Source organism: Natator depressus, chromosome 11 (assembly GCF_965152275.1).
Source record: "Natator depressus isolate rNatDep1 chromosome 11, rNatDep2.hap1, whole genome shotgun sequence".
Classification (NCBI taxonomy): Eukaryota; Metazoa; Chordata; order Testudines; family Cheloniidae; genus Natator; species Natator depressus.
Genome location: NC_134244.1, coordinates 80,506,610 through 80,529,562, shown reverse-complemented (window position 1 = coordinate 80,529,562; position 22,953 = coordinate 80,506,610). Strand labels below are relative to the sequence as shown.

At 43.1% G+C, this 22,953-nt stretch overlaps 1 protein-coding gene across 3 annotated transcripts in view; it reads left to right on the top strand.

The window, feature by feature from the left end:
* The window catches only part of NDUFA10 (NADH:ubiquinone oxidoreductase subunit A10), an 83,044-nt gene that overhangs the window by 12,602 nt on the left and 47,489 nt on the right, over positions 1-22,953 (top strand). For all 3 annotated transcript variants that reach the window (XM_074968270.1, XM_074968268.1, XM_074968269.1), the window contains exons 5-7: positions 2,317-2,438; positions 7,662-7,741; positions 16,826-16,880. In XM_074968270.1, coding sequence (XP_074824371.1) covers positions 2,317-2,438; positions 7,662-7,741; positions 16,826-16,880 — 257 coding nt within the window. The remainder of the gene's footprint in view (positions 1-2,316; positions 2,439-7,661; positions 7,742-16,825; positions 16,881-22,953) is intronic.

The window sequence follows — 22,953 nt, the reverse complement described above, 5'->3', positions numbered from 1 at the left end:
TTAGAACAATAACATCTTGTTTAGGAACACACCCTTGTGCATAAATCTTCTTTATTCTTTAAGCAACTAATCTGTTATGAAACATCCAGCAATACTGATCTCCTCAAACAAGAAATACTGTACTAACCATAAATATGGACATCCCAGTAAAGACAGGTATCAGTGGTGCTAAAGATCATCTTGCAAAACTGGAAATATCTCCAACTATTTGGTTTAGAACACAATAAAATATATGTAGCCAAATTCACCCTTAATTTCCACTGACTTTAATGGAACGGCACTAAAGATGAATTTAACGGAGGCGTTCTGGGCTACAGTTGAAAAATCTACTACAGAAGAAAAGATTGGCATAGAAATCTGTTCATGGATGGTTATTTCTGGTTGTGCCCAAAGACCTCTTTCATGGTTTAAGCGAAGGGAGAGGGTCCCAGAGCCCAGACTCCAGCCCGAGCCTGAACATCTACAGTGCAGTTAAACAGCGCTGTAGCCTGAGCCCCATAAGGCCGAGTCAGCTGACCCAGGCCAGCCGCGGGTGTTTAACTGCAGAGTACACATACCCAGAGGGTCTTTCTTTACTGCAGGCTGAATCTGGGTTTTAACTAGTCATCCTCCACCCCACCATCCACGCAGGAAAAAAAACAGGTTTGGAGGTGCTTTAAGCCCAGGCTAATTTACTTGACTGGGGCTGTGCGTTAGAGCCCAGGTTCCACTTTAACTCTGGCTGGAATCCACCAATTTTGCTGTGAGGATGCAGGCAAGATCATTCAAGTGTAGATAGTTCTCCCGTGCCTTCCCACAGTTCTTTGCAAAGTACAGATTCTCCCACAATGGCCTGGGGAAGAACCCTAAAGCTTCTCTGCACAAAGAACCCTGGGCTATGCCCCCAGACCTGCAAGGGCAAGTGTAGAAAGTCTGAGGGCATAGTATGGCTTCATTGTGGGAATGCTTACACCTGGACTAAGCTAGATCAGGTGCTTAACCTGGGTAATCACCACCCGGTCTAACTTCTTTCCCAATGAGAGAGCACAGAGCTGTTGGGAAAGTAGCAGTAGAGCAGCAGTTCTCAACCCGCTGCCCGTGGACTGCATGCCGCCCAATTAGCTCAAAGTTGTTGCCCAGCTCAGGTGTGTGCTGAAGGCCGGCCCGCGTGCTGGGGTCCGCCAGGTTCCCGGCTGCCTGGTGCAGAGTGGGCCGGGCTGTCCCACCGCCCAGCACAGCTGGGTTGGGGTTGAGGCAGCTGGCCGGGCCTGCAAGCTCCAGGGTCCAGGGTAGCCAGCTGGCCCCTGCGGCCTGAGTAACAAATTATGGGCTGCATCTGCAGCCAACAATGTGTAATAAGTTGAGAACCACTGCAGTAGGGAGTCTGGGGGCTCCACGGACTGTAGTGGGAGGGAACACTGAGCTCACAGCTCAGTGCACTCAGACGTTGGGCACCCTGACAACATTTCCCTTCCTCCGAGACGTCCCTTTTGGGGGGTGTGTGTGTGGGGGTGTTGTGGGAGGGCAGATGTGCCTCTCACGCTTCCTCTCAGATTTTTTTAAGATGGGATAGGATGGGGTTTTTGTGAAGTGACGTGATGTGGTTATTCCTCCGTTTCTTCCCTAGACTCCCTAGAACCCGCTTTGCCCCGCTGCCATGTTCTCAGTGGGTGCAGCTTTCCTCATACTGTGGCTATTGGAAGTAGCAGCCTGCAGCCTTCAGGCAGTCTCTACAGCTGCCTCTGCCAGTGCCCTCTGCTGTTTATATAAGAACCTACCTGTGCAGGTTGGGGGAAGGGTCACCTTTCTGCAAGTTCATGAAAGGAGGGAGGGTTAGGGGGCAAAATGGCTAATGCAAAATAATTAAAGGGAACTGGGATTTGTGGCTTGTTGGGCTGAGACTCTTCCTTTTAATAACATTGACCTTAGTGAATCTGGCAACATTTAAGTCAGAAGTAAACTACCCTATAATGTTGTTTGTTGCTTATTTTCTATTTCTATAAGGCTATTTCAGCTTTAAATTTGCTAAATCCCCTTGCCTGGGATAAAAACCCAACCTGAACTGTGTATTCCAGCTGAAATCTTTGCAGAGAGGTAAGACTTCATAAACACTTTTACTGGGCAGACAGACTCTTCTGAAAATGAAATGCAGTTACGAATGCTGACAGAATCCTTTCAAGAGGCTGTGTTGATCATTTACCTGGTGGATGGGATGATGATGATCAAAATCAAATTGTTTCTTTTCTGTGTGTTCTTGAGCTTCATTACATACATGGAAAATACAGATGGTTATGTATTTCTATTTAAGGAATTCCCTGCTCTATTTTTGTTTTTTAGGTGTTGATCATTATAATGAAGTCAAGGGCATCAGTATCTGTGAATTTCTGCCACCTCATTTGGTGATCTATGTTGATGTACCAGTCTCAGAGGTACAGAAAAGGATCCAAGAGAAAGGAAAGGTAATTCTAGCTGTTAGCTTGCTTTTTTATGTTAAAATGTCATGATCAGGGCCTTGTGCATGAATCATGCGGCTGAGGAACTTGCTGCCTAGTCTGTCCCTCTGCTGCAGAATTGTGCTCCAGAATCTTAAGTTTTTTTTTTTTAATTATGTTTCTTCGTCTTGTGAAGAAAACTTTCAGAAATGTTCAGAGTCCCATCAGTGAGGTTCTGTCTTCCTGGGCATACAATTAGAATAAAAGAATAGCAGGGTTGGAAGGGACCTCAGGAGGTCATCTAGTCCACCCCCTGCTCAAAGCAAGAGCAATCCCCAACTAAATCATCCCAGCCAAGGCTTTGTCAAGTCTGACCTTAAAAACTTCTAAGGAAGGAGATTCCGCCACCTCCCTAGGTAAGACATTCCAGTGTTTCACCACTCTCCTAGTGAAAAAGTTTTTCCTAATATCCAACCTAAACCTCCCCCACTGCAACTTGAGACCATTACTCCTCGTTCTGTCCTCTGCTACCACTGACAACAGTCTAGATCCATCCTCTTTGGAACCCCCTTTCAGGTAGTTGAAAGCAGCTATCAAATCCCTCCCTCGTTCTTCTCTTCCGCAGACAAAACAATCCCAGTTCCCTCAGCCTCTCCTCATAAGTCATGTGTTCCAGTCCCCTAATCATTTTTGTTGCCCTCCGTTGGATGTTTTCCAATTTTTCCACATCCTCCTTGTAGTGTGGGGCCCAAAACTGGACACAGTACTCCAGATGAGGCCTCACCAATGTCGAATAGAGGGGAATGATCACGACCCTCGATCTGCTGGCAATGCCCCTACTTATACATCCCAAATTGCCATTGGCCCTGGCAACAAGGGCACACTGTTGACTCATATCCAGCTTCTCGTCCACTGTAACCCCTCGGTCCTTTTCTGCAGAACTACTGCCGAGCCATTCGGTCCCTAGTCTGTAGCAGTGCATGGGATTCTTCCGTCCTAAGTGCAGGACTCTGCACTTATCCTTGTTGAACCTCATCAGATTTCTTTTGGCCCAGTCCTCTCATTTGTCTAGGTCCCTCTGTATCTTATCCCTACCCTCCAGCATATCTACCTCTCCTCCCAGTTTAGTGTCATCTGCAAACTTGCTTAGGGTGCAATCCACACCGTCCTCCAGATCATTTATGAAGATACTGAACAAAACCGGCCCGAGGACCGACCCTTGGGGCACTCCACTTGATACCGGCTGCCAACTAGACATGGAGCCATTGATCACTACCCGTTGAGCCCGACAATCTAGCCAACTTTCTATCCATCTTATAGTCCATTCATCCAGCCCATACTTCTTTAACTTGCTGGCAAGAATACTGTGGGAGACCGTGTCAAAAGCTTTGCTAAAGTCAAGGAAGAACACGTCCACCGCTTTCCCCTCACCCACAGAGCCAGTTATCTTGTCATAGAAGGCAATTAGATTAGTCAGGCATGACTTGCCCTTGGTGAATCCATGCTGACTGTTCCTGATCACTTTCCTCTCATGTAAGTGCTTCAGGATTGATTCCTTGAGGACCTGCTCCATGATTTTTCCAGGGACTGAGGTGAGGCTGACTGGCCTGTAGTTCCCAGGATCCTCCTCCTTCCCTTTTTTAAAGATGGGCACTACATTAGCCTTTTTCCAGTCGTCCAGGACTTCCCCGGATCGCCATGAGTTTTCAAAGATAATGGCCAATGGCTCTGCAATCACATCTGCCAACTCCTTTAGCACTCTCGGATGCAGCGCATCCTGCTCCATGGACTTGTGCTGGTCCAGCTTTACTAAATAGTGCCGAACCACTTCTTTCTCCACAGAGGGCTCGTCACCTCCTCCCCATGCTGTGCTGCCCAGTGAAGTAGTCTGGGAGCTGACCTTGTTAGTGAAAACAGAGGCAAAAAAAGCATTGAGTACATTAGCTTTTTCCACATCCTCTGTCACTAGGTTGCCTCCCTCATTCAGTAAGGGGCCCACAGTTTCCTTGACTTTCTTCCTGTTGCTAACATACCTGAAGAAACCCTTCTTGTTACTCTTAACGTCTCTTGCTATCTGCAACTCCAGGTGTGATTTGGCTTTCCTGATTTCACTCCTGCATGCCCGAGCAATATTTGTATACTCTTCCCTGGTCATTTGTCCAGTCTTCCACTTCTTGTAAGCTTCTTTTTTGTATTTAAGATCAGCAAGGATTTCACTGTGAAGCCAGGCTGGTCCCCTGCCATACTTACTATTCTTTCTACACATCGGGATGGTTTGTCCCTGTAACGTCAATAAGGATTCTTTAAAATACAGCCAGTTCTCCTGGCATGTCAGCTCTGACAGGTGAATTGCCCTGACTATCTCCGTGGGGCATTAGTGCTGCCACAGAAAGTTGACTGACTGTTAAAAAGTGTGCATTGCAAACTCTTTTGGCTAGAATTAGAGCCTGGGAGAATTAGATGCCTAACTTCTATTAGAAATTGTGGCCTTCACTGCTAATCATTTTAGTACGGACACCCTACTCTGACTGAGCTTATCCCAAAAGCTTTAGCAGCCTCCCCTTCTGACAACCCTTTGGGTACAGTTATATGTCGTCAGCATGTGGTCAGTGTAAAATGAATAAAACTTGGTATTCAGATAAATAACATGAGGGCTACTATTCTGATTGCTATTAACTTTCATCTTTGATTCAGTAAAAATCTTTTTTTATATTTAAATCAAATTGCCATAGAGGTTTCCACATGCTGCAGAAACCAGAGGGCCTTGCTGCTGACTCTTAAGTCCAGCTCATTGCAGAGCACACAGAGACTTGGCTATTATTTCAGTTATTCATTGTAACATAGAAATGATTTCTCTTCCTAGTCTGAAATTCTGGTACTTGAACTCTCCTGAGACTGGGATATTCTGTGAAACTCAAGGGTGTTCTCCCTTTTGTTTTCAAAGTCTTCTAAAAGCAGGATAGTTTCTGTGGGAGAACAGAGAGAACCTGCCTTTTGTTAACATATGGTACTGAAAGAAGAATAACAGTTTTGTTGAATGCTTTGACTTCTAGTATTCTGAAGCAACGTGTTTTAAAATTACCCCTCTAAGGGTTCCAGAAAATTGGGTCAGTAACACAGTCTGAGAGCAGGAGAGCTGTGGAGTGTTTTCATTTAACAGATAATCTGAGCTAGTTTCCTCCCCCCCCTCCCCCCCCCCCCATGGTATTGAACCATGTATCAGTAACTGTTCCCAGATGTGCTACAAGAGCCAAATGATGTTTACCCTGCACCTTGTTCAAAGGTTACAGGAAATTGGATCTGAGTGAGGAATTTAACCATGAGAAGTCTAATTTTTTTTTTTAAAGCCTTTTATTGAGATCTCTACAAACATTTGACCACATCTGTTTTCTAAAGCCCTTTGTGTATATGCTATATGGGACGGCAGCTTTGGTGACAGGCTTGGAAATTGCTGTACTCGCGTCAAACAAAGTTGACCATTGTCAAGGAAGGGTGTATATGGTAGTGGAAAATAAAAAAAAACACAGGCAGTTTTTTGTAACTTCACTATGATAACATTCTGCTAAGATAGGTTTGTCACTGGCCTGAGTTGCGCTGTCTATCAGTCTTGCACTTCTTTAATATAATAAAATGCCCGACAGAAATTCAAACCATGACTGAACGTTACCCTTTTGTTTAAAGAACAGGATGTTACTTTATGCAACAGTAATAATGGGCCGTTTCTTTACTAGAGGAGGCAGTTTCCACAGTATGCATCCAATGAAGTGAGCTGTAGCTCACGAAAGCTCATGCTCAAATAAATTGGTTAGTCTCTAAGGTGCCACAAGTACTCCTTTTCTTTTTACTAGAGGAGAGCGTCTCTGTTTAAATTAAGCTGCTTTTTTGAATGATACCTTATGAAGCACCATGAGAGGTTTCTAATTTTTATCTCCCTCTGCTCATCTTGGGGAAAACAGAACTGGTCTCCTTGACCCTGCAGTCCTTTTTATTCTGGCACAAACTGCTCCTACAATAACATTTCTCAGGGGTAGAGGCTTTGAAGGGTGAATGTATTTATTAATATATCATTGTTTGTTTGCAGCAGCCCCTGGATCTCTTCTGTCTGTTTACATTAATGGCTTGTAGTTGGCATTGACTGAACAGTAATTAGAGGCTTGGAATAGAAAATACTTCTGTGTGCTCAACTAACGGAGGAGCCTAATTCTCCAAGGTGCTGCACACCATCTCTGGCATACAGGTGTGGGCATTCTGTACCTCACAGGCAGGATCAGGCTGTAAATGGGTAGGGAAAGAGCAGAACAGATCTGCTCTTAAGGGAAGAAGGAAATCATGATGAACCGTGCACTCAGGAAATGTGATGAAAGCTGTATAGAGTAACTGATGCCTGCCATTGATGGGTAACCCTTTGACAGTAGAATTGCAGTCCACTTAATTTATAAGAAAAAGTTTTTTTGGCTTTGTATTGAGTGCACTGTTGCTCATCTGTCTGCCTAAAAATTAGGGAGGATTATATTTGGGGTGCACGCTGTAATCATGCATGTCCTAATCAATCCTCAAGAGAAGAAATGATGGTTAGTTGGCCCATTTGGTTTAACTTGCTGAAAGGGTCGAAGTGGGCAATCCTTTTTTCTTTTTTTTAACCAACTGACTATACGTAACTTCCTTAAATGTGCAGATGGGTAGGATTAGTCATTTGTTTAGAAATTAATCTGTCTGGAGCCTGTTCTTGGTTGGTAATTCTGTTTGTGTAAGCTTAGAAAAATTGAGATTCTTCCACCGTTCATCTCAGCCTTTTAGAGAAGTGTCTCTTTGTGCATTCTTCAGTAGTACTTGCCTTTTTCTGTCTTTCTAGACTCTTATATACCAAGGGAATCCTATTAATCCGCATCATTATTAAAGGAATTGCAAAACAAATACGTTCAACTTTATGGAGAACATACAAAAAAGTACAGTGAACAGCTATGATTCTACAGCAGCTGCAGTTTATTCTGTTTGCCACATATGTAGTGTTCTATATGTTAATACAATATTCTGTAATCCCAAATACTCCATATGTTAGTCATAATTTTGAAGTCTTCATAAATGCATGTGGATGTAAATGACTGCTTGTTTGGCTGTTTAATGCAGGAGCTATGTTTCAGCAGATGGTGTGGGAGTCGTGGCTTCTACGTGGGATCTCTGGAATCTGTACCAGTGTAAAAAGAAAACAAACACACACATTTCACAGTGTTTTGTTTTCTTTGTGTTTAGCCCCATGAGAAAAAGGTGTCTCCTGCATACCTCCAGAGCATTGAAGATGTCTACAAGAAATCTTTCCTGCCAGAGATCAGGTTAGCAGCTTAAGCCTTTTTGTGTGACAAATATTTATGCAAAACTATTTGTGCGTGTAGAGCTAGAATCGCCACACATACACTTGATTCAAACTGCTTGTATGTAAAAATTCTCCTTGTGTTTTGTTACCATATTAAACTCTGGATGTAATAAGTTACGCACCTACACAGTTGGATCCCTATGCTAGTGCTGAAATTTACCCTTTGAAATTATTCATTGCAGTTACCCTTCATGTCAGGGAACATCATAGAATATTAGGACTGGAATGGACCTCGAGAGGTCATCTAGTCCAGTCCCCTGCACTCATGGCAGGCCTAAATATTAACTACATCACCCCTGACAGGTGTTTGTCTAACTTGCTCTTAAAAATCTCCAGTAACGGAGATTCCACAACCTCCCTGGGCTATTTATTCCAGTGCTTTACTACCCTGACAGTAAGGGCTTGTCTATACTGGTACTTTACAGCGCTGCAAATTCCTTGCTCAGGGGTGTGAACTCCCCCCCCCCGAGCGCTGCAAGTTTCAGCTCTGTAAAGTGCCGCACTTCCAGTGCTGGTAGCTACTCCCCTTGTGGAGGTGGGTTTTTTTACAGAAGCCACGTTAAACTTTTTTCTGAGTTTCAGATCACTGAAGATCTCATGGTCTCTTGCCATACTTCCTATCTTTCCTACGCAGTGGGATAGTTCGCTCTTGTGCCCTTAATAATGTCTCTTTGAAAAACTGCCAACTCTATTGAACTGTTTTTCCCCTTAGACTTGTTTCAATGGGCTTAAGAAAGATAAAAGATTTTATTTGAACTTTTAGGTTTCAGTAGCTTTCTAAAAGCATAAATTTATTTTTGGGGGGCGGAGTAGTTGCTAATGGTCACTTGGATTGTATCTCAACTGGATTTCAAGACTGAACTCAAATTCCTATATGGCAGAAGCATTGAATATATTACAAGGTTTATGGACCCAAATCCATAAGTCAGTGCTTTTTGTCCTAGTATCTCCGAGCACATTATAAACAGCCTCACAACTCCACAGTCAGGTGGGGAAGTACTATCGCATTTCAGAGAAGGGTGCACAATAGTGCAAAGAGTTTCTGGCTTGCTCACAACCACAGAGTGAGTCAGGGATAAAGCAAGTAATAAATCCCAGGATCGGAGATTGCTGTCCCCTTTACACCAACTATGAGAGATTCATAGATATTAAGGTCAGAAGGGACCATTATGATCATCTAGTCCGACCTCCTGTACAATGCAGGCTACAGAATCTCACCCATCCACTCCTGCAATAAACCTCTCACCTATGTCTGAGCTATTGAAGTCTTTAAACCGTGATTTGAGGACTTCAAGGAGCAGAGAATCCTCTAGCAAGTGACCCGTGCTCCATGCTTCAGAGGAAGGCGAAAAACCTCCAGGGCCTCTTCCAATCTGCCCTGGAGGAAAATTCCTTCCCGACCCCAAATATGGCGATCAGCTGAACCCTGAGCATATGGGCAAGATTCACCAGCCAGATACCCGGGAAAGAATTTTCTGTAGTAACTCAGATCCCACCCCATCTAACATTCCATCACAGGCTATTGGGCCTATTTACCATGAATAGTTAAAGATCAATTAATTGCCAAAATCATGTTATCCCATCATACCATCTCCTCCATAAACTTATCGAGTTTAATCTTAAAGCCAGATAGGTCTTTTGCCCCCACTGCTTCCCTTGGAAGGCTATTCCAAAACTTCACTCCTCTGATGGTTAGAAACCTTTGTCTAATTTCAAGTCTAAACTTCCCGATGACCAGTTTATATCCATTTGTTCTTGTGTCCCCATTGGTACTGAGCTTAAATAATTCCTCTCCCTCTCTGGTATTTATCCCTCTGATATATTTATAGAGAGCAATCATATCTCCCCTCAACCTTCTTTTCGTTAGGCTAAACAAGCCAAGCTCCTTGAGTCTCCTTTCATAAGACAGGTTTTCCATTCCTCGAATCATCCTAGTAGCCGTTCTCTGTACCTGTTCCAGTTTGAATTCATCCTTCTTAAACATGGAAGACCAGAACTGCACACAGTATTCCAGGTGAGGTCTCACCAGTGCCTTGTATAACGATACTAAAACCTCCTTATCTCTACTGGAAATACCTCGCCAAATGCATCCCAAGACCGCATTAGCTTTTTTCACAGCCATATCACATTGGCGGCTCATAGTCATCCTGTGATCAACCAATACTCCAAGGTCCTTCTCCTCCTCTGTTACTTCTAATTGATGCGTCCCCAGCTTATAACTAAAATTCTTGTTGTTAATCCCTAAATGCATGAACTTACACTTCTCACTATTAAATTTCATCCTACTACTCCAGTTTACAAGGTCATCCAGATCTTCCTGTATGATATCCCGGTCTCTCTCTAAATTGGTAATACCTCCCAGCTTTGTATCATCTGCAAACTTTATTAGCACACTCCCACTTTCTGTGCCGAGGTCAGTAATAAAAAGATTGGTCCCAAAACCAATCCCTGAGGAATTCCACTGGTACTTCCTTCCAGCCTGACAGTTCACCTTTCAGAATAACCTGCTGTAGTCTCCCTGTCAACCAATTCCTTATCCACCTTTCAATTTTCATATTGATCCACATCTTTTCCAATTTAACTAATCATTCCCCATGTGGCACAGTATCAAACACCTTACTGAAATCTAGGTAAATTAGATCCACTGCGTTTCCTTTGTCTAAAAAAATGCTCCTTTCTCAAAGAAGGAGATCAGGTTGGTTTGGCACGATCTACCTTTTGTAAAACCATGTTGTATTTTGTCCCATTTACCATTGACCTCAATGTCCTTAACTACTTTCTCCTTCAAAATTTTTTCCAAGACCTTGCATACTACAGATGTCAAACTAACAGGCCTGTAGTTACCCGGATCACTTTTTTTTCCTTTCTTAAAAATAGGAACTATGTTAGCAATTCTCCAATCATACGGTAGAACCCCTGAGTTAACAGATTCATTACAAATTTTTGCTAATGGGCTCGCAATTTCATGTGCAAATTTCTTTAATATTCTTGGATGAATTATCTGGACCCCCCCGATTTAGTCCCATTAAACTGTTCGAGTTTCGCTTCTACCTCAGATATGGTAATATCTACCTCCATATCCTCATTCCCATTTGTCATGCTACCATTATCCCTAAGATCCTCATTAGCCTTATTAAAGACTGAGACAAAGTATTTGTTTAGATATTGGGCCATGCCTAGATTATCCTTAACCTCCACTCCATCCTCAGTGTTTAGCGGTCCCACTTGTTCTTTCTTTGTTTTCTTATTTATATGGCTATAGAACCTTTTACTATTGGTTTTAATTCCCTTTGCAAGGTCCAACTCTACTTGACTTTTAGCCTGTCTCACTTTATCCCTACATATTCTGACCTCAATAAGGTAGCTTTCCTTGCTGATCCCTCCCATCTTCCACTCCCTGTATGCTTTCTGCTTTTTCTTAATCACCTCTCTGAGATGCTTGCTCATCCAGCTTGGTCTACAACTCCTGCCTATGAATTTTTTCCCCTTTCTTGGGATGCAGGCTTCCGATAGCTTCTGCAGCTTTGACTTAAAGTAATCCCAGGCCTCCTCTGCCTTTAGATCCATAAATTCTTCAGTCCAGTCACTTCCCTAACTAATTTCTTTAATTTTCGAAAGTCAGCCCTTTTGAAATCAAAAACCCTTGTCGCAGATTTATTTTTGTTTATCCTTCCGTTCACTTTGAACTGAATTAGCTCATGATCACTTGAACCAAGATTATCCCCTACAACCATTTCTTCTGTGAGGTCCTAACTACTCACCAAAACCAAATCTAAAATGGCATCCCCTCTAGTTGGTTCAGCAGCGACTTGATGAAGGAATCCATCAGCTATCGCATCTAGGAAAATCTGAGCCCTATTATTATTACTAGCACTGGTCCTCCAGTCTATATCTGGGAAGTTAAAGTCTCCCATGATCACGCAGTTTCCATTACTATTTACTTCATTAAAAACATTAAAGGAGGGCTCTATCCATATCCAAATTAGATCCCGGCGGTCTCTAGCACACCCCAAGCACTATCCCAGGGGAGGCTCGAGTAGTTTTCTTCCCCAATGTATTTTTGCCCAGACGGACTCTGTCTTATCCATTCCGTCGCTTCTTATTTCTTTACATTCTACCTCATCCTTGATATACAATGCTACTCCACCACCTTTACCTTTATTCTGTCTTTCCTAAACAGCACATACCCTTCAATACCTGTAGTCCAGTCATGACTACTATTCCACCATGTTTCTGTTATCCCTGTAATATCTGGTTTCACTTCCTGCACCAGTAGCTCTAGTTCCTCCATTTTGTTACCTAGGCTCCTCGCATTGGTGTACAAACATCTTAATTTTTGCTGTTTGGCCTCGCTCTCATTCTGTACCCGATTAGGCACAGTCATTCTACAGCCAGTATGACCTATTGGACTGGTATCCACACTGCCCTTCCTCCTTTATGTCCATTCTCCTACCCACGGCTGTATCCTTTCTTGCTTTGTTTTCTTCCCTCTCAATGCTAAAGTCCGGTATGGAGATTACCTGGACATCTCCCAGCCATCTCCCCCAAATTCCTAGTTTAAAGCTCTCTTAATCAGTTGTGCCAGCCTCCATCCTAGAAGTCTATTTCCTTCGCTACTCAGATGAAGTCCATCCTGAGAGAACTGTCCTCTGTCCATGAATGCCTCCCAGTGGCCATACATCCCAAAGCCCTCCTTATAGCACCACTGCCTAAGCCATCTGTTGATAGTCATAATCTTGTCACACCTTTGTTGCCCTTCTCTAGGAACAGGCAGAATCCCACTAAAGATCACCTGAGCCTCGATTTCCTTAAGCGTCTTCCCCAGCCTAGCATAGTCTCCCTTGATACGTTCCAGCGAGAATCTACCGGTATCATTTGTTCCCACATGAAGGATAATTAGGGGGATTCTTTCCCGCTCCCTTTAGGATCCTTTTCAACCACAGTTCTACATCCTGTATCTTAGCACCTGGAAGACAGCACACTGTTGCCAGCACCCAGTGCCTAGAGGCAAAACAACAGCAGGGGTTCGTTACGCGGTGTGTTTCACTCAATAATCACAACGGGGTGGAGAAGCAGAAAAGTTTATTTGCAGCTGCAAACAAGGTACAGGGAGAATAGACTCTCAAATCCTGCACACCAGAGCAGGTCATTACACACACTTTTATATTCCTTAATGCTACTGCACTACACATCAGCCAATTAAAACTTTGCACAAATACTCTGCCTTCCTTATATGGGTTACAACAATGTTTGTTTCCTGCAAACTCTAACAAGCATTCCTAGCAACTTAAACAACCAGCACATTCTGTCTGGCCTTGTAACTATCTCCTGTTATCTTTAGCTTGGCGTCAGCAAACCTTACAGTATGAGGCATTATCTGCGGCTGCAACATTGTTTTAAGAGCAAAAGAGCTTACTCAAACCAGCCAGGCCTGAATTCTATTAAGGGGGGTTGAGAAGAAGCCCTCAGGCCTTCAGCAGGGAGACTTCCTCGACCCTTATGGCCTTCCAGCCCCTCGACTTAACTAGTGGCCATGCCCTGGGGTCTCCAACAACACCCTTCTATTCTCTGGATCAGCTCTGGTTACAGGCCTGTCTATTCTTCTCAGTAAAGAGTCCCCGATCACGTAGACCTGCCTTTTCCTGGTGGCTGTGCTATTCTCCAGTCTATCCCCTGTTCCCTCTGGCTGCAAGTTCTTTCTATTCCTATTCTCCCTTGTACTCCTCTTCAACCCATCCTGTATCCTCCTGGGGCTCATATTTGGTGTAGTCTCCATTAACTCTTCCCCTTTTCCTATAGGACTAGCCGCTCTTCTCTTTTTCCTTGCCCTTCCAACTTCAGTGACCACCTGCTGAGCCCCTTCTTCATTTTCCGACTCTGCAAACCTATTCTTGAGCTCTGTTTCTCCTTTCCGCTCTTCTGGTGATGTACCGTGGGCGTTTGGCATTAGCATCCTGGCTGCTTATCCAGTTGACAAGATATTGTGGACAACCTATAGAGGTGAAGAGAGCACTTTCCTAGAGTGGGGTCTAGTGGCTTTAGCTCTTTACTGTTGTGTGTGTTTGTGGGGGAGAGGGCATTGCAAGATGAGGAGGAGCGGAGGTGTCCTAATATGATCACCTGTCCGATTTTGTTTGGAGAGAATACTTGCCGCCGCCGCGCCCCCCCACCCCCCTCCAAGAATCTTCTCATGTTGTAGCTTTGTAGTAGTCTTTTTTTAAATTTTTTTTTAATTTGGGCAACTGATGATAAAAAAAAAAAATTGAGGGGGATTTTCACATTCTTTTCTTGCTTTAACTCTCTAGCCTCGTATCCCATGTGGCAACCACTTTCTGAGCATACTTCTGTGGCCAGAAAGGACTCCTTAGTTGATTTTGTGGAGCTTCTGTTAAATGACACTTACTCCTCCCTAACCTGTTAGACTGGAGGTGCTCTTCTCCACAACACTCCTAGCTCTGTCCACGTAGGAAGGACGGACCTAGGAACTGAATTTGAGTATGGCAGCTCTGAGCAGTACCGTGGAGACAGTTTCAGTTTGTCCCCTATCCCAGTTCTTATGTGAGAGACTCATTAAAATCAGAACTATCTTGTGAGCTAAATTTGCGTGAAAGTAAGTGCCTTTTTGGGGCAATTAACATAGGCCATTTCTACACTACAGGTGCTGTAGTGGCAGTTATGACTCTGTAGTGTTGACGCTTCCTACATTGAAGGGAGGGGTTTTTCCATCACTAGCTAATCTGTGTCTCTGAACAGCAGTAGCTAGTTTGACGGAAAAATTCTTCTGTTGACCTAGACACATCTACTTAAGTAAGCTTAACTGTGGTGATCTGGGGGATGAATTTTTCACACCCCTGAACACAGTACCTATATTATCTAACTTTTAAGTGTAGACCAGGTCATTATCACGGCGTGTCATGGTGTGATGACTCTGGTCAGGAAGGGTAACTTTCAAAGGTCACAAAGCTAATCCTACTTTGAATTAAAACAAGGTAAGTATAATCAAGCTGGGGTTGGCTTCTAAGTTCCCTCTAAGCTGCGTGGCCGCCTATTAAGCCCCATGCAGGGTCTGAGGGCTGCGGCGGGGAGAGATGCCTCTCCCCCAGCATGGACCTGCTGCGGCGGGGAGAGGCGCCCCTCCCCCAACCCAGTCCTGGCACGGACCTGCCACGGCCAGGAGAGAGGCGCCTCCCTACCCAATCCAGGTGCTGCTGCGGGGAGAGAGAGCTGGGGGGAGTCCTCTCCCCACCGTAGGCACTGAGAAACCTCCACCCCAAACCCCTCATACCTGGTCCTACCCCAGAGCCCGCACCCCCAGCCAGAGCCCTCACCCCAATCCTCTGCCCCAGCCCTGAGCCCCTCTCCCACATGCGTGGGAAAAATTAGAGGGAACACTGGTTGGCTTGTGTATGCATCTGGTTATCTAGTCTCATTGATGTAAGTCAGAACAAACCTTAAAGTGTGTCGTCCATCTCCTCTTGTTTTCTTGCTGCAACTCCCAAGATAAATCAGGGTAACTGTGCTGCCAGCAATTGAAATGAATAATTTCATGCCGTCATCCTAAAACCTGTCTGTCATCTGGGGCATGAGATGTTGATGCAGCTAAGGTCAGCTGCCTCCCTTGGTGAGTTCACCCCCCATTGATTAGCAGCTAGTGCACAGCTGTAAGAACAAAGCTGGAACTAAAGGCTGAAGAGAGAGGGTGGGAAACCTTAGAACTTCCATCCCTGAGGGCAGAATTGTTTTAATTGACCAGTGAGGAGAAAAATGTTGTTGTTTATTCTTTGGATCAAATCGAGCCCCTGAAACATACCATTGTTACTTCATTCAGGTTACATCCTGATCTAGCTGGTCCTCCTGTGATTTCAAGTCTTCATCTGTATGTGGCTTAATACACTTTTTAAGCAGTCACTCTGCTTGGCATCTCCAGTGTATGGGTTTATAACAACCTGTCAAATGAAGTTTGTACTCAGTTTCGAAGGAGGACACATCTGCCCCTATGATGTTAAAAGTTTTAACATGTATGACACTTAAGTTTCACACAACGATGGAATTCATCAGTAGTTTATGTATTAGACGAAAACAGGAGGTTGATGTCATACTGGAGATACCAGAACCTTTCCGTGCGTCATCTGATAGTCTCATAAATGACTAATGCTGGGATAGGTGCTCCTCTTCATCATATTGAACAGATCACTTCAGTCTTTTTGATGGTCTTTTCCTGGCCAGAAGCCTAAAATTGCAAATCTGTTCTTTTAGAGTAACAGTCGTGTTAGTTTGTATTCGCAAAAAGAAAAGGAGGACTTGTGGCACCTTAGAGACTAACCAATTTATTTGAGCATAAGCTTTCGTGAGCTACAGCTCACTTCATCGGATGCATACTGTGGAAAGTATAGAAGATCTTTTTATACACACAAAGCATGAAAAAATGGGTGTTTACCACTACAAAAGGTTTTCTCTCCCCCCCCACCCCACTCTCCTGCTGGTAATAGCTTATCTAAAGTGATCGCTCTCCTTACAATGTGTATGATAATCAAGTTGGGCCATTTCCAGCACAAAATGATCACTTTCTAGCCTCGTAAATAAAGATAAACAATTTAATCCTCTCCTGAAATAATCCACAAATGTAATGGTTATAGTAAAATGCAAGACTCTCACTGAATTTTTGGGTCAAACAGCTGCTAATAGTTTGGAGAGCGGTTGTCTGAATTGAATAGGAGCAGAAGTGCATAATTAGGACAAGTCTCATATTAGCAAACTCTTAGATTCAGCTGTACTTAGATAGTTTTCAGTTAATTCTGACATTGGGAATTTTAAACACTTTCATTGCAGGGAAGAAACATTGAGCAATACAGGGAGTGTTCTACTGCAACAACTTCTCCAAATAACTCCTCCACAAAAAAAAAATCTTAATTTGAAATTATTTCATTTATCTTGGTGTATTACATCTTAATTTCATTTCAGCATGAATAATTGGGGTCTTTTTTTTTCTGGGAGGCAAGGTAGCTATATCCAGCAACTTTAATATTATTTATTTTCTTTGCAGTGAGACCTCTGAGGTTTTGCAGTACACAGCGAGTGCGGCACAGGACGTAGAGAAGGTAAAAGAGCTTGCTGCATGGAGTTGATATCGTTAAGCTTTGATTAGGGAAATGCATTGTTCTGGCCATCTTTTGTACTTAATCTTGGATTTGCAATTTAGTCATGTCTTTTAGAGTAACAGCAACATAAAATAATCCACTCTTAAAAGAAACTAGTTCCAAGACTAGTTAAAGGGAATATCAAGTTATTTTATTACTTTGGTAGACAATTACTAGTGGATCTAAAGTTTGACTCCTTTTACAATCCCACGGATTCTTTGATCTGAGAAAAATGTTTGTGATAACTGTAAGGGCCAACTGCTGGAAGGTAGTCATGCAGCCACAAATGTTGAGACTGCTAAAAGGCCAGTCACTTGAGCTGTATTGACAGTTGCATATGGTATCTGTGAATTGCAGTTCTTCTCTCCAAATGGATTGGTGCAGACCAGTGTGGACGTGGGGAAAATCAACCAAACTGCAGGGTAATAGGCCAGTTTATAGTATCCAGTTCGATTAGCCTGGGATTGATTCTGTATGTGTCTTTATTCTGGAAAAATGCAATCCACTTGGTCACAGTGTGGGGAGAATTCAGAGAACATTGTAGAGGATTGATAATGGGATAATTAAGGCCTTTCACCTCGTTTGTTGTTTTGTTTCTACAGTTGCGGCTAATTTCTAATGCCTGCTTACTGTCTTATATAGCTTTGGACCAGTTTGTAGTAGATTTGATCCCTCATCAAATGATGATCTTTCATTTTCAGTACACAGCCTGTTAAAGTACTATCAAATTTTGTACAAGTGATAAGGTTCTGCACAGCTCCTAAGAGCTACATCACCCATATCTTTTTTTTTTTTTTTTTTCCAATTTATTGAACCCCATTCTCCCCACGCGTCTTGCTTTGAAGGCCTGATATTATGGGGACCTTCCTTGTGACTTCATCAGGAGCTTGTCTAACTTAACTCTTTTCATCTGCTAGAGAAAGAGAGCGGTGCAAAGAATCATTCCCAGGGCTGATTGCATAGCCCAAGAGATGAGACCCAGACCCCTGCATGGTAGCATGTTGCTTACTGCTGAAGGAGGAGGTGTGACGGGTTGGATCACAGAAACCCCCTTGGGGTTGCTAGCTGTTGTGCCAAGACTACTTCTGCCCTTGCTTTCCCTGCCAGCATGGGACGCCAGCACCCTGTCTTGCTGGGCCAGACACGCCAGTCTGCTCCAACACAGACCCAGGGTCTGAACCGCGTGCCCCAAAGCTGCAGACTTAACTGAAAGCAACTTACGTAATGTTCCGGTCTTAAACACTCAGATGCTGAACTCCCAAAGGGGTCTAAACCCCAAATAAATCTGTTTTACCCTGTATAAAGCTTATACAGGGTAAACTCATAAATTGTTCGCCCTCTATAACACTGATAGAGAGATATGCATAGCTGTTTGCCTCCCCTGCCCAGGTATTTATACATACCCTGGGTTAATTAATAAGTAGAAAGTGATTTTATTAAATACAGAAAGTAGTATTTAAGTGGTTCCAAGTAGTAACAGACAGAACAAAGTGAATTACCAAGCAAAATAAAAAACACACAAGTCTAAGAAAACTGAATACAGATAAAAACCTCACCCAGTAAGCGTCCTTTTACAGACTAGTCTCCTTCTAGTCTGGGTCCAGCAATCACTCACACCCCGCGTAGTTACTGTCCTTTGCTCCAATTTCTTTCAGGTCTCATTGGGGGTGGAGAGGCTATCTCTTGAGCAAGCTGAAGACAAAATGGAGGGGTCTTCCAAAGGCTTAAATAGACTTTCTCTTGTGGGTGGAGACCCCCTCCTCTTTCCTATGCAAAGTCCAGCTCTAAGATAGAATTTTGGAGTCACATGGACAAGTCACATGTCCGTGCATGACTCAGTTTTTTCAGGCAGCAGCCATTGCTTACCTTGAATGTCCTCGGGTAGACTTCTTATGTGGATTGGAGCATTACAAGTTTCATTGTCATTTAAGTGTTTCTTGATTGGGCACTTAATTTGCACATTCCTTTCTCAAGAAGCTGACCAAATGCTCTACTAAGGCTACTTAGAAATCAAGCAAGTATACAGCCAATATTCATGACTTCAAGTACAAAAATGATATGTGCATACAAATGGGATTAATAGATTCAGTAGATCATAACCTTTACAGAGATATGTTACATGGCATATGTAGCATAAAACATATTCTAGTTATGTCATATATACATTCATAAGCATATTTCCATAAAGCCTTATGGGGTGCACTATCACAGGAGGGTTGGGAAGAGAGGATTTACAGAGGGAGATGGGGACCTAATTGGTTCAGGGATCTACTAGCAAAGTAATCCTCCTAGTTAAACCCAGACTTTGCTATGGATGAAACTTTCTCAGGAACAGCTCAGTTGATGCATGGGCATGGAGAATGTTCTATCCAGGTTTCCATGGCAAGTGTGGAGTGGGAGGTTTTTATCAACATTTGATAAATTAGACACAGGGATGTATATTAGTCTTAGAAAATGTGCTTAAATTTCTGTTGGCAACAGCTGTGCATAAACATACACGTTAATAATACAGTTTCTGCCATCATGTGAAAAGGATCTTGCTCCTTCACCCTTAGGGTATGTCTGTGCAGCACCTGAGGTTGTGTTTCCCAACATGGGTAGACAGACACTCACCAGCTCCGCTTGAGCTAATTCGCTAAGAATAGCTGTGTGGCCACAGTGGATTGTGCCAACTACCTGAGTACAAACCCGCCTGACCCCCTACATATGTATTTGGGTGGTGAACCCGAGCTGCTGTGGCCACATTCCTATTTTTAGCACTCTAGCTCAAATAGAGCTCGCATATTTCTGTCTACCCATGCTGGGAAGTGCCATCCCAGGTGCAATATAGACACACCCCTAAAAGTTGAAGAATTCAGACATCTCATAACTTTCATGAATTTCCTGCAGCTGTGGAAAGCCCACTTTCCGTTTGGTGATCAATGTGTAAATAAACACATTTGAGGACCAGTCCAGAAATGCTTAAACAAAAGGGTTAAGTAGTTAACATGGGCAGGTTCAGCCATAATATTCCATTATGCTATGTCTTGTTCTGATCAAAAACGAAACATCATAAGAGATTGGAGACATTCTGATGGTGACAGCGTACTTCAAAGATGTGCGGGAGATGTGAATTTCAGCTTTACATGGTTGCTGAGCAATCAGACAGCAGAGCAAAGTTGTAGCTTTGTAATTTTCAGAATTCTGCCTCTTGATAAGGCTGAAAACATGAACAGAAATTTAACACTGTGAATTCATATTGGAGCAGTTCATTACTCTGATTTTATTTTTAATGAGAAGTGATGCATTTTTGTAGGGAGTGGGCTATAAGAACCTGGCTATAATGGGATGTACATTTAAATTCAGTGCAGCACTCAGATCCAAGTATGCCTCTATTTTCCACCTCTATACAACTGGGGGGATGCCAAACTGATTTTGTTTTAGCTATGAAAATAGCTTATCCACAAGTCTTTTACATAACTTTGCAGACTGTGTAATCTTAACTGTAATAAAAACATTGTTTTTCAGTGCTGTGTGGTAATTTCAGAGTGCTTTTCTATGAAGGGCAGCACACCTAAATTTGCCTTGGGAGTGATTTTTATAGCATTCAGGTTGGTATACTAATACCATGCTGCTGGTTCTTTCTTCCCCATACAATGATCTTGAGTTCCTCTTCTCTACCTGGTCTGCAACGAGATGCTTAACTGAAGATATTTAAATGTAGATCGGCAGTTAATAGTAAAAGAGGCTCCTGACCTGCCTACCTTACTGCTACCTTTGTGAAGTTGTTATACTAGGATATTTGCTTTTCAGCGTTAAACAGCTTTAAAATCTTTGTTGAAGATCACCTGCTGTCACTGTGCCTTGCTCATTGATAATGACATAATGCCGCATCAGGGTACAAATGAACCATGGAAATCCTGAAATCAATTGCTTTTGGAGTCTCTAGAGAAAACAAATTGTGAACTGGAGCCGAATAGCCTCTGTCAGGCAGCAGGAAAGTCTCTGTGCCACCCAATTTCTGTTGGAATCATCTCTGTAATTCCTATTAAATCAAGTTAGTTAATAATTTTATAAATTCCACTTTCTGAATTGCAGAATGAGATGGGTCTGTGTTTTGACCAGGAGCAGTACAAGGCAGAGAATGGGAGGAATGTGATGTAACACCTACTTCCAATTGGTAGATCTCTCTAATTTGCAGGTATTGCAGCCTATGTTTAAGCTGCATCTCATGAAAAAAGTGTAAAATGAAACCTCATCCCAGGTGATGTGTGTTTAACTGTTTAATCCAGATGGTAAAGTCTAATAATTTCGTCCAATCTCCCCTTTCTTTATGTCCTGTCAACTCTATTAAAATCTTGGGTTGGGGAACCTAGTTACCTCCATGGTCATGCTCAACACAGTTGGGTGTAGAGCAGTGGTTCTCAACCTGTTTATCATTGTGGGCCACAGGTTGAGAACCACAGCGTCCCCCTCAAAACTCCACACACTCCCCTATGCCCAGCATCCCCCGCCCAGAGACCCCTCCACAGAGAGACCAAGAGCGGAGCCGTGGGGCCGAGCAGCCTAAAACCTGGGAGTGCTGCAGCACCACCACAAACCCCTGGTTCTCAGTACCTCCCACCCCCTCGCTGCCCAGAACACCCCCTCCCCCAAATCTGCCCAGAGACCCACACTCCTGCACCCTACCCCCCTGATGCATTCACCAACCCCCTGGTGGCAGATGTGCTCCAGCAGGCTGCCAGATGCTGTCTTCCCCTCAACCGGCCCTGCCCCCTTTCAGATCAAAGTGGCAAATTTTGAATTTTTTTTAGCATACAGCTATGTGCTAATTGAGAACCGCTGGTGTAGAGGAGTTCGGACTGTTCAGCTGGATTACTGAGTTGTGTGAAAACCTTGGGCTTAATTATCCCTGTTACTACACTTCGCTGCACATTTTAGTCCATTTTGTGTTGGATACTACTGTATTGTAACCAGATTCCCTATCACTGTAGGTTTTGGTACCATAAATGAGGTCTTAGTGTCTCCTTGAATCCCTTTTGAATAAGCAAAGACTAATTAAGAAAATCTCATTTAAGTGGTTGGTTGAGGGACTTGTCAGGCAGCTTGATTTCAAAATTACAAACAGGGCTGGTTGTTCCAGTGTGCATATGATAATGGAGCGTGTTAACCATTTCCCCAAAACACACATTTATAAGCAATGATTTGCGTCTCATGTCGGTGGTTATTAAATGATTGTCAAAATAATTATTGTAGAGATAAAGATGTGTAATAGCTGTCATTGAAAGCTTGCTTGAACTTGTGCATAAATTTGTTTTTTTTTTTTTAAAAAAAAAGAAAAAGTTCTTTGCATACCTTCTAAGATCCAATCTTATTTATGTATCTGATTACTGAGAGTCTTTCCAATTGGCAGTCTCTGACATTGTGGTGTAAGAAATAGTTCTTAAGAGTTAACATTAATCCTCTACCTAATTTAAGAAAATAAACACTCAAATTTTGGTTTTTTAACTTTTGAATGATATATCCAAACTGCTGTTTAAATAGGCCTCAATCCTGCAGACACTCACAAGTGAGCAGTCTCTGGTCTCCATTTGACTCCTTCGGTGCATAAAAAAAGTTACGCACCTGTTAAGTGTTTGCAGGATTGGGGTCCTTAATTTGTGCATTTCTAGATGGATACATAATCTGAGCAGCACCTCTGATCTGTATTCCACTGTATTATGTTCAGATACTACAGCTGCCACACTCATTGTGGCAGTATTGGTGTGAAACATCCAGTTTAAGTACTGCCTGCGGATTTAGGACTTGTAGTCCCTTCTTTTCTATTCTAGTCTTGATGCTATTCCTAGATTTGCTACTGGCTTGCTGTTTGTTGAGTTACAAGTCTGTATAGTGCCCAAATCAGATGTTTCATGAGCTCTCCTGCCGACAAAGCGCTGTTCGCACTGCTGCTTTTCGTCAACAAAACTTTTGTCGTTCGGGGTGTTAAAAAACCACCCCCAAATGACAAAAGTTTTACTGACGAATTGCCAGTGTAGACAAACCCTTAGTGAGC